The sequence below is a fragment of the Gekko japonicus genome, unplaced genomic scaffold (assembly GCF_001447785.1).
Source record: "Gekko japonicus isolate JY-2015 unplaced genomic scaffold, Gekko_japonicus_V1.1 scaffold284, whole genome shotgun sequence".
Classification (NCBI taxonomy): domain Eukaryota; kingdom Metazoa; phylum Chordata; class Lepidosauria; order Squamata; family Gekkonidae; genus Gekko; species Gekko japonicus.
Window position 1 is genome coordinate 104741 of NW_015172012.1, and position 15778 is coordinate 120518.

Sequence of the window (15778 nt, forward strand, 5' to 3'; positions counted from 1 at the left end):
CTTTCAATCCCCCCCCCCCCCGCTTCTTCCCCCCCCGCCGATCTCCTTCCCTCCCCCTCCGGCAGCTCTGGTGACCAATCTCCTCCTCTCCCCCCGCCTCGGCTCTGGCGGTGAGGCCTGAGTGGCTTCCAGCCGGCGGCCCACCACAGAGTTCCTAGAGTGTTCCCTGTGCATGCGCAGGAAACACTCTTTAACATTTGGGGGGGGGTTCTTTCAACTTTTTAGATTTTTGTGCACACCTGGGGACTGCCCCAAGTGTGCAGGAAAATCTCCCTGCCCCCCAGGTGCCCCCGATGTGCGGATTTAGATATCTGCACGCAGGGAGCGCCTTCGCTATTATAGAATAAGGATATGGAGCAGAGGTCCATCTGTGGCTATTAGCCACAAGGTATAGATAGGGACTCCGAGGCAAGTGATGCTCTGTACTCTTGGTGCTTGAGGGGGGTCAACAGTGGGAGAGCTTCTAGTGACCTGGCCCCACTGGTGGACCTCCTGATGGCACCTGGTATTTTTGGCCACTGTGTGGCAGAGTGTTGGACTAGATGGGCCATTGGCCTGATCCAACATTGGCTTCTCTTATGTTCTTAAACCAAGACCACCCTTTTCTGGAAGAATGATGGAGTGACATGCCCATTTGTAAATGGCTACAGGAAAACAGTTTGAGTTGTGGAACAGGGTTTGTAAGAATGCTCTGGCAAACAGACAATATTGAAAGGTGTTCCTACAATAAGACAAGCACAAGGTTCACTTGCAAACAGTGGAAAATGAAGAGAGAATTCACTGGACCAATCAAAACAGGGATCCTATGTCACATTTTCCCCCAGGTCCTTGGAGTCAGATGTGTTTGTCAAGAGCACTCTGCTGCCAATTCAGTTCCAAGCACATGACCTGATTCAGACTGAGAACACCGCATGAAAGGAGATGGAATGCATGTTTTCCTCCCACACCATTCTCCCAACCTAAAATGCTCCCCCCAAATTCTATTTACCCCATTCGGGGCTCCATGTGTGCTGATGGCCTGTATGTAAGTATCCCTAGTAGAGCAACTAGTACCCCTTGGGCTGTTTCAGATGAGGGAATTGGCATGAGCTCTCCCTCCCAGGGGCCATGGTCCCAGTGCAAATCAGGCCCTGCACACCTGGGAATTAATTTTCCCACATGGCATGTGTCACATTTGTGACTGCACAGATGTGGGACAAACATGAAGTATAGTTGGGGCCCTAGTCTCCACGTGGAACTTGCACCTTTTTTGAAATGGGTCCCACCTGCCCAAGAGTGTCTTAGTGACAACTTGGGAGAATTGCCTCCCAGGGGACAAAAATTATGCAGGCTGTATCATTCACTTCTCTGTAGATTGTGATGAAAGCAATTGGCTTTCCAGGACATGGAATTTCTCTCTATGGGCTAACTGAATCCACATGCCAAAGCTATTAAAAAATGAAGGTATGCATTGCCAAATAATTTTTTCCACTGACAAGTACAAAACAGTGCAAGTTTACTTAGAAGTAAGTCTACTTTTATTCAATGGGGCTTACTCCCAGGTAAATGTAGTTAGGATTGCAGCTGTTATTTGTCTTCATTTATACCCTGCCTTTCCCCCACACAGGTACCCAAAGTGTTAGCAATCAGACCCCTCCTCCTGCTGAGGGTCAGTTTAGAGCTAAAAGAGCCAGAAACGCCCCTCTTAATATCACCACAATACCCTCAGAACACTGCTTGGACCAAAATGGATGCCAGCCAAGCATCAGCCTGGGAAATTAGTTTCAAGGCATGAGTCACAGTGGCTGGCTACTACCCTCCTTGCCCTGAAGAGATGCAGGACTTTAGGACAATGGGTCACCCAGGACCTATTGATTCACTCAGCATAATCACATCAACACCCAAGCCTGACTTCCCCTTCACCCATTACTCTTGATTAAGCTGCAATTTATCAATGCTTAAATCTAGTCACTTTCCCAGTTACCCTTCCTGTCTGGTGCTTATAGGGCCATCAAACCTTTTCCACCTTTTTGTCTACCTCTGGTAGACCCATCAGTCCTTTGGCAGTGAGTCAACCTGCCTCAGGATGCATTCTACCCTATAAATATGTCACCCAGCTGACCCAGCTGTGTGTGTGCATTCTTAGATCCTCCACACACACCCACTTGTGTGTGGGGCTTCTTTCTCTCGCTTCCCAAAACACTAGCTGTTTCCTTCTTCAACTTGCTGCTTCCACAGACCTCATCAGGATCGGTAAATACCACCCTTCCGTTAAACAGCTTTCCCCTTTGCTTTTCTTAGTTAGCTCTTGTATGCGTTTATTGTGTGGGCATACCCTTTCTTATTTTTGTTTAATAAAAGCCTTACTAGTTGAATATCTGCCCGGTTATTTCTGAGAGTTCCCATAGGGACAAATCCCTGTATATGTAGGTGGAGATACCATTTACCCACCTCTCACTCTGTCTCCAAGCTAATTTCCCCAAACTAAGTGGAGACTGCCTATTTTGGGTAACAAAAGATGCTTACATCTTTCTCCTTTCCTGTGAGGTAACTTAAGCTGAGAGCATGTATGGCCCATGTCACCCCAGAAAGCTTCCATGGCAGAGTGGGGATTCAAACCTGGGTCTCTCAAAGCCTAGTCCAATATTCAAGCCATTACACTATATAGCAGAATTTATTAATGAATAAAGAACATATTTTGATTAGTAGCTTTGTGGTACATTTACTTCAGGGTTTTAGCCTAACAATAGCAATAAGAAATGCACCCAGGTTACCCATTATTTATATATTACCTACACAGACATATACACCTACACACATTCACATGCAATTACAGAACTGAATACAGAATGAAATAGGACACCGGGGGGGGGGAGCAGGTGCAAGGTGAAAATATTTATTAAAGCTTTATAGATCCCTACGTGTTTTGCTGTTAAGCTGCTTCAGGGGCTCTTCTATAGGGTTTTTCAAATTCTACCTTGAGCAATGAGGTGGGTGAGAAAGAAATGTTGGTACTCTATAATTAGATATGCACCTCCTTTTTCCTCACCCCCCCCCCGCCTACTGGTATGGCCATTTGTTTATCCTAAAATAGGACCCAACAGATTGTAACACGGATATGTTACAATCTGTTGTGCCCTATTTGAATTCTCTCAGAAGTATGCATCAATATATCAAATTTTCCACATGGCCAAATCTGTAGATACTTAAATCCAGTGAATGGAGCCATGAACAGACAAGATAGGTCTTTCTACAATATTTGTAGAAGAATCTGAATTTTTTCTACTCTAAAAATCTATGGTCAATCAGTCAAACCTTTATTGGCATAGATTGAAAAAGAAAACAACAACAACACAGGAACCACAGATTTTAAATATACAAAGACAGTCATCCCACCAGAGCTTTAGCCTTATATTCTCAAACCCTCATAGCAATAGAAAGAAACCTTGCCACTGCAAAGGTGATGTGAGGGTGGTGATCTGATAGAAGGAAGGATACTAGTCTCTCTTCTGAACAACTGTGCGTATTGATCAAAAGGGGGATGATTAGGACATTACATATTTTATCATAGTATTCACAACTAAGCAAGATGTGGGTAATCGATTCTGTTTTCCTGCTACTACATAGACAAGTCCTTTCAGGGTAGGGGACATTTGCAAATCTGCCATAAAGGACCACAGATGGTAAAGTGTTGAAATATACAAGCATAAAAGCTTGTCTTAATGTTGGAGCTGTAAGCTGTAAAAAATAGTCAGCTATAAGCCTGTTCCTCCGTTTTATATTAAACTTCAGAAGAGAGGAAGTAATAACGGAACAGAGAGTTTGTTTTTCAATGTTGAAGATCCTCTGCCTCAGCATTCTAAATATTTGAGACTCACCTGACATGAGCAGGGAGTCAAAGGAGATACCAATAGACCGTATTTTCCTCAGTATTGAGGTTGACCAATTAGAGGTAAATGAGTCTGACAACAGCAGACGGACATAACTCTCAGATTCTGTTCTAAAGTAAAGGCGTAACCAGAATTTTAAGGCTGATGGCCAAGCTCTGGTCACTTGGAGGTGCTGTCCTGTCTCCAGGGACATGGCTGCATAATTTACACAGTTAGGCACCCCAAGGATACGCTGCAGAAACATTGCCTGGATCTGCTCAACCTGTTAATTAAAGGAGGCAATCCAGACAGGGATCCCCTTGAAGTATTTGGGATACGACTTTGGCATTGAAGACTCGCATGGCCGCAGGGATGAACTGATTGCCCTTCACATTGAAAAACTTAGCAATCGTGGACAGGCTACACTTGGCCAGATTTATTACTTGTTTTCTCTGGCCTGTCCAACCATTATTATACTGAAAGAGGATGCCCAGATATTTGAAATGTTTGATTTGTTCGATGCCATTAATGTTTATATGCCAACTGAAACATTTCCAAGATTTTGAGAACACCAGGATTTTCAATTTTTAAAAAATTAACAGATCCAAGATCTTGAGAACACCAGGATTTTCAATTTTAAAAAAATTAACAGATAAAGATGAGAAAGCAGATAGAATATGCTTAAGGCCCTTCTAGGTATGAGACAGTGTTACAGCATCATCCACATACAATAACAGAGTGATGGACTGAGGACCCAGTTTAGGACAATGACTATCGACCACACGTAAAAAAGAGTCTAAATCATTCAAAAAAAGATTAAATAAATAGGGTGCCAAAATGCAGCCTTGTTTGACTCCTTGATTTGTTGAAATCTTAGGTGTTAATATACCAGAATTCCCATGTCTTACTTGGAATATAGTTTCTGGATAAGAAAAAGTAGTCTTTCATCTATTCCCATCATATTCAGTTTCAGGAAGTCCCTAGGTATTGAATCAAAAGCCCCTTTTAGATCAAGGAAAGCAGAAAATATTTTTTCCCACCTGTACCAGCGTATTTCTCCACCAAATGGGCAAGGGTTATACAGTGATCTAATGTGGATTTGCCTGCACAAAACCCAATCTGTTCCGCTCCCAAGAAATTTTGATCTCAGATGCAGGAGGTGAGTTTATCTATTAAATGCCTTGCATAAAGCTTGCCTACTATTGAAAGGTATTTCTACCCGCTTGCGGGGTAGGGCGGGGTAGAAATACCTGAATAAATAAATATAAATATAAATATAAATAAGATGGTTGGGCGGTAATTTTCTTAGTAGTTGAGATCACCTTTTTTGAAAATTGGGACAACAATTGCATTTGTCCACAAAGAGGGCATAATCCCTGTTTTATCCATTAAAGAGGGCAGCCAGTGAGGGAGCCCACCAGTCCGGGTGCGCTTTAAACAACTCATGGGGAAGTCCATCCAGACCTGGGGCCTTTCCAGCTTTTAATTTATTAATTAAACATTTTATTTCGGTTGGACTAACTGGAGGCCATTCGGGCAAATCAGAAGAAGAGGAAACCTCTTGTTCCTCATATGAGTGGAAAAATCAAAAAAGGTATTCAGAAAGTAGTCTGTCCAGGTCTGGGTAGGTATGGGGCAGACATGGCCCCTGAATTCCCCAGCAACTAAAGCTCATAATTGTTTGCTATTCTTAGATAGAGATCATGTAGCAGCCTCTTCTTATGAGCAATGACAGCCTGAGGTTAACTCTTTAGTTTGAAATACCTGGTGGGTATATTAGCTTCTTTGTTATTTTGATAGGCATGATAAGAGGCATGGAGCCAAGACTTTAAGCTCTGGCATTCTTCATCAAACCACCCATCAGTTTTACCTCTGGGAGAGCTATAGGCAACTTTGATATGCTGCTGAAAGAGGCAATTAATGGTGTCTACAAGGCTATCATAAGCATAAAAAACAGCAGAAGGGTTATTAGTGTTAATTAATAATTGCAATAGCTCGTAAATCCTATCTGAATATAATAACTGGCTAATGCCCTTCTTTATTTGCGGGGACCATCTGACCCTCCAATAAGCGGGTGGACTTCCACATGGAGTGGTAGGCATGGGTGGTAAGAACATCTGATCCTCACCATACAAGACAGTGGTCAGAGGAAAAGTGACCACTGACATCACTTGCACCCACACACAAAAATCTAAAATCCAGCTTTTCTGGTTTGGGGAAATAATGACAGTCTATTACACTACAGCCATGACTAGAACCAAAGGTATATATCCAAAATCTATGGAGAATATGTAAGCTTCCCACCTGTTACTGAATTCTATTCTCTTTTAGAAGGTTCGTGTTGTATTCCTAGTACCTATCTGCAGGGCAACCAAGAGTGACTACAGGTCTGTAGACAAATATCTCCTTCAGGCTTTCCCCCATACCAGTCAGACCCAACTTAATCATATGAAAACAAATCACATAACATTCCATGCTCCAAAAGGAGATGAGTGCCCTTGAGCTTTGCTTCAAATAGGCTGTACTACTGGGGGAGGGAATTATGGCAACAAATTATGGCCATTATCTATTTGAGATATAAAGATCACATGCAATTAACATTAAAGTAAGGAACTTAACATTTGAGCATTGAATGATCTTACTTGGCATGTCAGAGTCATAATCATTTTGGGTGGAAGCAGTAACATTAATGGTTTCATGTGCTCTTTTCTCCAAGCTTGTATGACTTCTTGGGGGAACAGGTGGTGAGACAGTAGAAAATGGAACAGGCCCACTATGCAGATGGGGAGGATTCGTTGATGCAGCAAATACCAGTCCTTGCTTATTTCCAGTGATTTTTACTGTATCTTCTTCAATGACAGTTACATTATCACTTTTCAGTTGTGCAATGGATGCTGTTTTATTTGCATGTTGCAATTGTAGTGTAGAGCACTTTTGGTCATTACAAGCTAAAGCATTCTCCCAGATATGCAGAGTGTGGCGGAAAGAACTATTTGCCACTGGATCTTCTCCAGAAGGAAGAGAAGATGCTGGCTGCTGTTTTGGTGAGTCCATCACAGGTGCAGTCTCTGTACTAAGGGTCTCCAGCAAATCTTTGCCTTTTTTATCTTCATTCTTACGAACTTCCAACAATTCATGAAGCCTGATCCTTGGCAATGCTATAGGCTTTATTTGTGCTATTTCAGACTTCTGTGATGTGGACTCAGTCTTTTGCTCAGGATCTGGAACACGCACTCGGCACAAGGGCTTGGGTTTGGTTGGACATGCACTGTTGGGACTTTGCCCTGGTATTATTCCTGCAGGAGATTTCTTTGTAGGTTGCAGCAAAGCACTAGAAAAACTGGAATCATTTTGAAACTTTGCTCGAAGTGCCTGGAAGTCTCCAGTTCCTTCCTAAAATATCCAACAACAGGGAAAGCAATAATTAATTGCAATGTTAATGTTGAAAGCTAATTATCAGACAATCAAGAGAACAACCCATGGGGGCATAATTTTTGCAGAGTTTAAGAAAATACATAATGAGAACTAAAGAATTAATGTAAATATCAGGGGAAAGTAGTCTGGAAAGACCCATGTATAAACCACATGCCAGTGCTACAAAAAGGACTCTGTGTGAACCCCCTCCCAAGGGTAGCAATGTTAAACACTATATTTTACGTAGAATGCCTTAGTTCAGGCACACTGAGGAATCCGCAAACAACATTTCATTCTACATGGTTGTTTTGTATACAACATGAAGAACAATTCTGACACTGCAGTCAAGGAAACTAGCTAGAGGGGCAACTGTCATCGTGAACATGTTGAAATATATACAGGCAGTTGAGCGACAACTCTCCAATCACATTTTATACACCACTATCCTCAGATATACCAGAAAGCATTAAACAGAAATATACACATATACAGAACAAATCTATGTGAAATACCCCAGGACCCTCAGCTAGGTGCTTTCTATCTCTTACCTAAAATGTACAAGCCTGGCAACTAGGGATGCCCCATGGTCTCAGGTGTTGGCACAATCCCTGTAAGGGTAACTGATTATAAACTCAGGGTCTATGCCATCAGCACTACTGGTTACTTGTGTGATACCATGGACTCTGAGGGACACTAAGGGAACACGAAATACCATTTTAGCCATTACAGCTGTTGAATCTCTATACCAACATCCCCCATTAAGTGTCAGCTATGCTGCCATGGGGGTTGGGGAGGTCAGTTGTATTCTAATTGCCATTGCATTCCTCCTGTGCTTCTTTGCTGCTGTAACGCTTATCTCTAAGTTCTGCAGGTGGTGGGATGTTGATGTCTAGTTCTAAGGGAACCGTGGGAGCGAGCTTGGTTCCCAGCTTCAGCGCTAAACGGCCGGAGCGCCTTCTCCCGCGCTCGGGAGTGTGGCTAATTGGCCAGGGCAGTGGGGGGGGTGCATACGAATACTCTATATCCTATTATGTCCCATGGGCAGCCACCATTCTTAACAGTGCCTACGTTAATGCATCTATAGCTCTTCAATAAAGTATTACCTTTCCTGATAAGCATGTACTATGTTGTTGGCTGTGGGTTCTGACATTAAGATGGGCTACAAGCTATCTAGAACATTATCCCTAACAATACCATAGCAGACTTTGCCACCAAGTTCTGTCTTTTGTATTCACCCACAGCTATTTCAGATTTTGCAACAGTTTGTACCTTCAGATTAATGGCTCAGCCATGGGTACCTGCATGGCACCACAATATGCAAACATTCCTATGAATGCTTCCTCTGCTTCTTCCTGTTCTGTACTTATCAATGGCTCTGATTGTTTGGATGTATGGGAAGGAGGCTCTATTCTACCAGGACTTCAGCAACTTTCAGCCCACCATCAATCTGAACATGGACCAGTCTATGAAATAGGTGCTTTTTCGGCACATACACACACAAAAAAACCTTTTCACATGTTCCCTAGCCTCAAGTGCTCAGGGCCATCCACTGCTATTACATATATGATAACAAACACACTGAATTAGGTCTAAAAGCAAATGGGAAGCCTATGCAGTCATTTAAACAGCTTTTATACAGTTTTCCCAGAAGCCCAGTGTCAAGTGCCTTATACTAATGTAACTTGGACTACAGAACAGAGTACAGAAATGTGAGGATTGTATGTGGCACAGTGACCAAAGTGGATTTAAAGCACTGCATAATACAAAGGGGGACCCTGCTGTAATAGTAGTCCCGGGGATAAAGCTTCTCCTTTAGGAAAAGGGAAACCCTGCCCAGACCCAGGTTACATCTCAATTACTGGTTGACCACCTCAGTCTTATCTGTTGCAGCCTTGAGTTTGCATACATAAGGCGAGTTCAAAATGTTTTAAATAAAATAAATCTGTATTGAGCTGCAGTTTATGGCCCTTTTATATGCTTGCATTGCATGAAAGACACCAGCCATGATCTGTGCAAAGAATGCAGTTAATCAAAATAGTATTTGAGATTAGAAAGTTAGGTGAATAGATATTCCTGGACAGGACTTCCATTATGCTCAAAAAACACAGATGACTTTAATGAGAAGGCAAATGAGAAGGAAGCATTGTCCTGAGATGTGACTGAATTCTGTGTAATTGCGTCCAACTTATTAAACAGCACACAGTTTCTCCTGAATAACCCCTTTTAGTCAACTTCATTATTTTCACATTACACAGTGTGATGTAAAGCACCTAGGAGATATTTCAATTGCTCCAATTGTACTGGAGCAGCCAGCTGTACGATACAACGCGCTAAGCCAGAGTCTAGTCTAAACTGGAGTGTATATGCAATTAACATTTCCATAAAAGAAAGATAAAACAAACCCTATGATCTTCATCCAAAACACCATACAGAGTTATGGCTACAACCAGTGGAAGCCAAGACAAAATAAAATGCCATTGTTTCAGCAGCGTGGGTACCTTTTCCGTACACATGCTTTAAAATCTGCTCAAACGCAGAGCACTGTTTATAGCTCTTTATTGCAACCCAGGTGTTTCTTTTATTACTAAGTTTCTCATTGGGGCTATGCACAAAGATGAAATGATGAAAGAAGAAACCTTTTCCAGGTTGCCATCCCCTAACTAGCGAGATGACACTTTGTACTAAAGCCTTGTGATTTTGCGCATTCAAGCACAACTAAAATTGCAGAGTTACTTCCTGGAGAGTCCTCCCCGATTTCTAAAGTGCACTGCAGGCAGTAGTACTTCCTCTTGCAGAGTATCTATGAACACGCTGGGATACTAAGCCCTTGATACTGCAGGCAGGGAATGTTGCCTGTTTCCATGGGAACATTTCCATGATGGCTGAAACCTGGCCACTGGTAGCATTTAAGCTCTGCTTCTAGTGTGTTCATGATTTGTGGTCTTATCTTGGCAAACTTGCTCATTCTTTTACACTTAATAATATTCAGTTGACCTTATTGGTCTCTTCTCGGCCTTTCAATCTAACTTTCAATAATTTTTAAGAGACTGCAGTCTTGAAGGAATACGGCACAGAAGGTAGAATACTTACTTACTTTCTACTTTTCTACTTGATACTCCACCTTTTCCCCCAATTAGGACCCAAAGTGGTTCTCTTCACCTCCATTTTACCCTCACTACCACCACGTAGGGTAGGTTAGCCTGAGAGTATATGACTGGCTCTAAGGTTATGCAGCAACCTTCCATGGCAGAGCAGGGATTTGAACTCACATATCTCATATCCTATTCTGACACAGTAGCCACTACAACCCACTGGCTCTCTAGGGCCTGGGCCACCTCTAACATTCAATATGGTAGAGCTTTCAAACATTCATGTGTATGCCTAACCCATCTAAGTGCTGACAGTGGTTACAAGACAGTGCTTGTTTTGTTCCATGCTGTTCAAACAGAGGTTGCTATTGAAGGAAAGAAGTGGATCATTCCAAAAGATTCATTCAGGAATTACCAGAAGCATTAACTAATATTAGCTCATTCTTCTTGTTCGTTTGTACTCCAGGAGCAGAAACAACAAAAATGATACCAGACATATTCAAAAAGTTAGGGGATAATTTGTTGTCAAAAAAACAGCTAAAGACCCTAAACAGTAAATGCAATAACTACAGAATGGACAAGTAAGTTACACTGAAATATTCATAGCCAACCACAGGGGTGTCAAACATATGCCCCGCGGCTGGAAACGGCCCTGGAGGGCTCATATCCAGCCCGGGAGCAACTGCCTCTCTAGTCTACTGCTTCCCTCCATGAGGCTGCTGCATGGCTTGCTTTTGCCCATCTCCCTCAGTTGCATGGGGAGAGAGACAAAGCCAAGCCTCCTTCCCTCCATTGACTGAGGTCTCCTCCCCCCTCTTCCTCTTCCTGTATTCTTTGCTACAACTAACTGAGATTGGAAGGAAGGAGAGGGGAGAGAGAGGCTCTGAAGTAAGGCTGCCAAGTGGGGGCGGGTAACCCCCCGCTTTGGAGGCCCTATTTCTGACGCTGCGGAATCGGGCCCCGGGGGGAATCCCACCCCTGCATGCGCATCACCAGGAAGTGATGTTGGCCTGCTGGGGGCGGGGCCATGGCCATACAAGGGAAAACTCTATGTTTTTCCCTTGTATGGCTGTGGCCCTGCCCCCAGCGTGCCTGGCGTCCTCCCGTCACTTCCGGGTGATGTGCGTGTGGCGCGTGTGTGCTTTGCACGTGTGCACACACACCAGACACCGGCCAGGAGCCCCCGCTCCCGGTGAAGATACACTTGGCAACCCTACTCTGAAGGCACTGGGACATTCCTCATGGCTGCCTTAAGACTCCTGACTCCTTAGCTTCCTTGGGAGCAAGGCAAGAGGGCTTAAGGTCATGTGTTCAGATTTGCATTGAGAAGAATCTTTCCATCTGAAGCTGTATGTAAATCCCCCGGAAGCAGGTGGGATTGCCTTGCTTGGGCCCCAGACTCCCTTCTAGGCCCTGGATGCTTCTGTAGCATGCCTGTTTGGAAAGCTGGGGAACATTGACACCTCCACAGGCTCAGTTCACCTCCGTCCCCTTGATGAAGACTAGCAAGGTTCTCCCATTTAGCAATGCAGCATGAAAGGGTCTGGAGTTGGCCCCACTCACGGGAGGGGGCTGCGGTGCCTGGGCGGGTTTGATTCTCACAGCTTGCCTCCCTCTCTGCCTCACTGTTTACTAAGTCAGCATCAAGATCAGGTTTCTCTTCTCACCTTCACCTCCTTCTCCTTCATGGGGCAGGAAGAGAGCCTGACCTCTTGTAGTCTACAGCTAGCATTGGAGGATCTTGGGAAGGGAAGGGAAGGGAAGGGAAGGGAAGGTGAGCTCAACTCTGGAGAAAGTTGCTTGCTCTTCTTTGCAAAGGGCATTTTAACTTGTTTGCATGGTTGGAATTTTCCCCCCTCCTCCTGCCACCACTCTTTGGTAGGGCTTGATTAGGCTTGTCACCCTGTTTGTATTTGTGGCTCAGTGGCAGAAAATCTGCTTGGCATGCAGAAGGTCCCAGGTTCAGGCCCTGGCATCTCCAGTTAAAAGGATCAGGTAGCAAGTGATGAGAAAGACCTTGGCCTGAGACACTGGAGAGCTGCTGCCAGTCTGACTTTGATGGACCAGGGGTCTGATTCAGTATAAGGCAGTTTCATGTGAGGGAGGGGGGATTCTTCTGCCAAGCACAATTTACATTGAGATTGCCTGTTCACATGCAGGTTAAAAAAACACACATGCAGGTTAAAAGAAATGAAGGGAAAGGGATGCCTTGGGGAAAGGAGAATTAAAAGACAATTATTTTGGCTTATTCTGACAAGTTTTTTTAGATTATATTTCTCTGTGTCTATCTGGGATTTTATTTTCTTTCAAAGAGACCCTGATTAGGAATTACAACACTTGGATTTGATTCCATTGTTTAATGACTGGAGGTAGATGGCAAAGTTTTAATTAAAAAAAAATAGGGTTCTATTTCTTCCAGTTCAACACATCTCCCTCTCTCCCCTCCCACCTTGCTGGCTGCCTTTCTTCACATTAACTCCACCTCTCTGCTTTTTTTATTAGTGGAAAAGAGGAAGAAGAACTAACAAAATTTGTGGTGGGGCATGAGCTTTCGTGAGTCACTGCTCACACCTTCAGATACAGCTAGAATGTGAGCCCATCTGTCCTATATATGGGAGAGTGAAGTGCTTTCAGATTTGCATCTGCTTCAACCAGAGGCATCTGAAATTACCTTTATAAAGCTTATATCTCCAGTACCTGACATTATGTTTTATGGCACACATGACCCGGACCAACAAAGTGAGATTTCTGTCAGATGTGGCTCTCGTAACAAATGAGTTCGACATCTCTGGCCAATCAGTTGGAAACAATGAGATGTAGTGGAATACCTATATTGAAATCACATTTTAAAATTAGAGAAACAAAGTCTGGGCTCCTGACCCTCATCCAATTCATATACAAACAGATCTGTTATGTACTGATCCTGTTTCCTTGCAACATGGTTCTGGCAGAAACAGCTTGGGGAGGAAACACAATAGACCATCAGGATCCTGGTAGTCACCAATTAGGATGCAATGTTGTGTAAATAGCCTATTGTCAGGAGTGGGTGTGTGATGGGTGTGCCAATTTACGGGTTTATAAGCAGGGCTCCGGCCTTGCTAGGTTGTCTTATGTTCTGCTGAAATCACTTAATAAACTATGAGTTGATCACTACACGGGTCTAGAACCCAGTATATTTCAAGATCACTCTCCCAGCCATCCATTATTTAGACATGAAGAGGAACTGAGCAAAGAGATAAAGAAATCACAGATTCCTAACACAATAAACAGCTAGCTAGGAGCATAAATCTGATCCCTTTGTCATAGAGGTTTTCTAAATTATATTTTTGGCCACCAGAATCCCATGGGATGCACTTCACATGAAGCTGCCTTACAGTTCCTGTTACAAGCATTCAGCTTTGTAAACCTTAAGAGGAACAGGGCAGGTTTATCAAGTGTTTAATCAAGGCATCGCTCTGACCCCAGAAAGCACAACAGGCTGGACTCTTGCCATGTGCGTCAGGCAGCCTGAACAGCATTTGATTGACGCTGCTGCAGCCCAAAGAGTATCTGCGTCTGCAGTTTTACCTAGCAGATCCACCCATAGCTCCTCAAAATGCTAGGAGGCTACTGAGGCCGTTTCTCTGTCAAAATAAAGGAAGTTATAAAGCGTCCAGTTGTAAAGAGCAAGCAAAGTCACATACAGTTCTTCAAGGTTAAAATAAAAGGAATTAAAAGATTCACAACCATTATGTTCGTAAAGTGAAAAAGAATATACACCCCACTCTCATTCTGAAAAAGAGGCACTTGCTACACCTCAAACGGCTTCATTTAATCAGGAACTCTTCCCATCCTCTTAGCGATTCACAGAAAGTTAAGAGTCGCTCTTCGGGAAGCCGAAGAGGGACGATTTAAACAGCAGGGGATTTCCTTAAAAAATAGTACCAATCTTACAAAGACAAACAGAACAGTCTTTCAATAATTACCATGCCCGTGCTTTCTCTGGCTCACTGTCATGCCCCCTTCTGAAATGCCTCAGCTTTGCAGCCCGTTTTGGATTCTGCCCGTTCTTAAAGCCGAGTTTGTAAAAACTCACACCTACTTCCTCCCTTTCCCGGCAGCTCGGAACAATCCTGTAGTCTGAGCCAAGGCGGAGCGTAAGCAGAGAAATCCCTACCTGAGGTCAAGAACCCAGCTCCTCCCTAACCCAACCCTCAGGGTGTGAGAAGGAAGACGACTTTCACCTGTAAACGGATCCTCCCCCCACCCCTCGTTGCACAAGATCCAGCCATTCCCACAGAGGCAATGTCAGCTTTGGTAGACTGGGGAAGGAGGTACTGTGTAGGTACGGAGGACTTTCGCGCATGGGGTTTGAGGGATCAATAGACAAGTCTGTGCAGTGCAAGCTGAACATTACAGAACAGACTGAAAACAGTCTGACTTGAGCGCGATGCAGTGCAAGCTGAACATTACAGAACAGCCATGTAAACTGTGTACTGAAAACAGTCTGACTTGAGTGCCAACATAGTCCAGATCCTGCAAATTTAGCTTCAGTTATATGCGTTTTGCAAAAGGTGTAAAACTTCAGGCTGTTCACCAAGTGCTTAAATTCTCTCCCAAATTGGGGGGAGGGAAGGCTGGAAAGTGCCTGACTTTGGCTGACTTTTATTCCAATACTTCGCTAAGTGGACACTCTGTCCATTTGATATACTGATCAGCTCTTGACTGGCTTTTAAAAGACGGGACCAAACCTTTTCTAGGTGTTACCAAACTTTCTGCAGCCATTAGAGTTGCCAACAAACCGGGAGAAAAACATCCTGTCCATTTAATAGAGACTTAATGTGTGGGAATGGGCAGCTGAAGCTTAGTAGCTTAGAGGTAAATTGCATCCTATTAAGTCTCTGTTAAAGGGACAGGACATTTTTTCCTGGTAGTTGGTTGTCCGAACAGCCTCAGGAGCAAGAATATTTCCCCCTTTAAATGAAAGCAACAAATTCACTGGTTTCTGACTTCTGTGTAGATTTATAGAATCATAGAATCACAGAGTTGGAAGGGGCCATACAGACCATCTAGTCCAACCCCCTGCTAAGTGCAGGATCAACCTAGAGCTTCCCTGATGAGTGTTTGTCCAGCTGCTGCTTAAAGACTGCCCAGTGAGGGGGAGCGCACCACCTCCCTAGGCAGCTGATTCCACTGTTGCACAACTCATACTGTAAAAAAGTTTTTCCTAATATCCAGCCGGTTCCTTCCTGCCCTTAATTTAAACCCATTATTTTGAGTCCTATTCTCTGCTGCCAACAGGAACAGCTCCCTGTCCTTCTCTGACAGCCCTTCAAATTCTTAAAGAGAGCAATCATGTCCCCCCTCAACCTCCTCTTCTCCAGACTGAACATTCCCAAGTCCCTCAGCCTTTCTTCATAGGGCTTGGTTTCCAGACCTCCAATCATC

The 15778-nt window shown here is 43.8% G+C and overlaps 1 protein-coding gene across 1 annotated transcript in view; it reads right to left on the bottom strand.

Annotated features, from left to right (window-relative positions):
- The window catches only part of LOC107118035 (chromosome unknown open reading frame, human C1orf168), a 67687-nt gene extending 53284 nt beyond the window's left edge, over positions 1-14403 (bottom strand). The window contains exons 1-2 of the mRNA XM_015420262.1: positions 14317-14403; positions 6491-7241 (exon numbers count right to left, since the gene is read on the bottom strand). Coding sequence (XP_015275748.1) covers positions 6491-7241; positions 14317-14319 — 754 coding nt within the window. The 5' untranslated portion in view covers positions 14320-14403. The remainder of the gene's footprint in view (positions 1-6490; positions 7242-14316) is intronic.
- Between the last annotated feature and the right edge of the window lie 1375 nt (positions 14404-15778).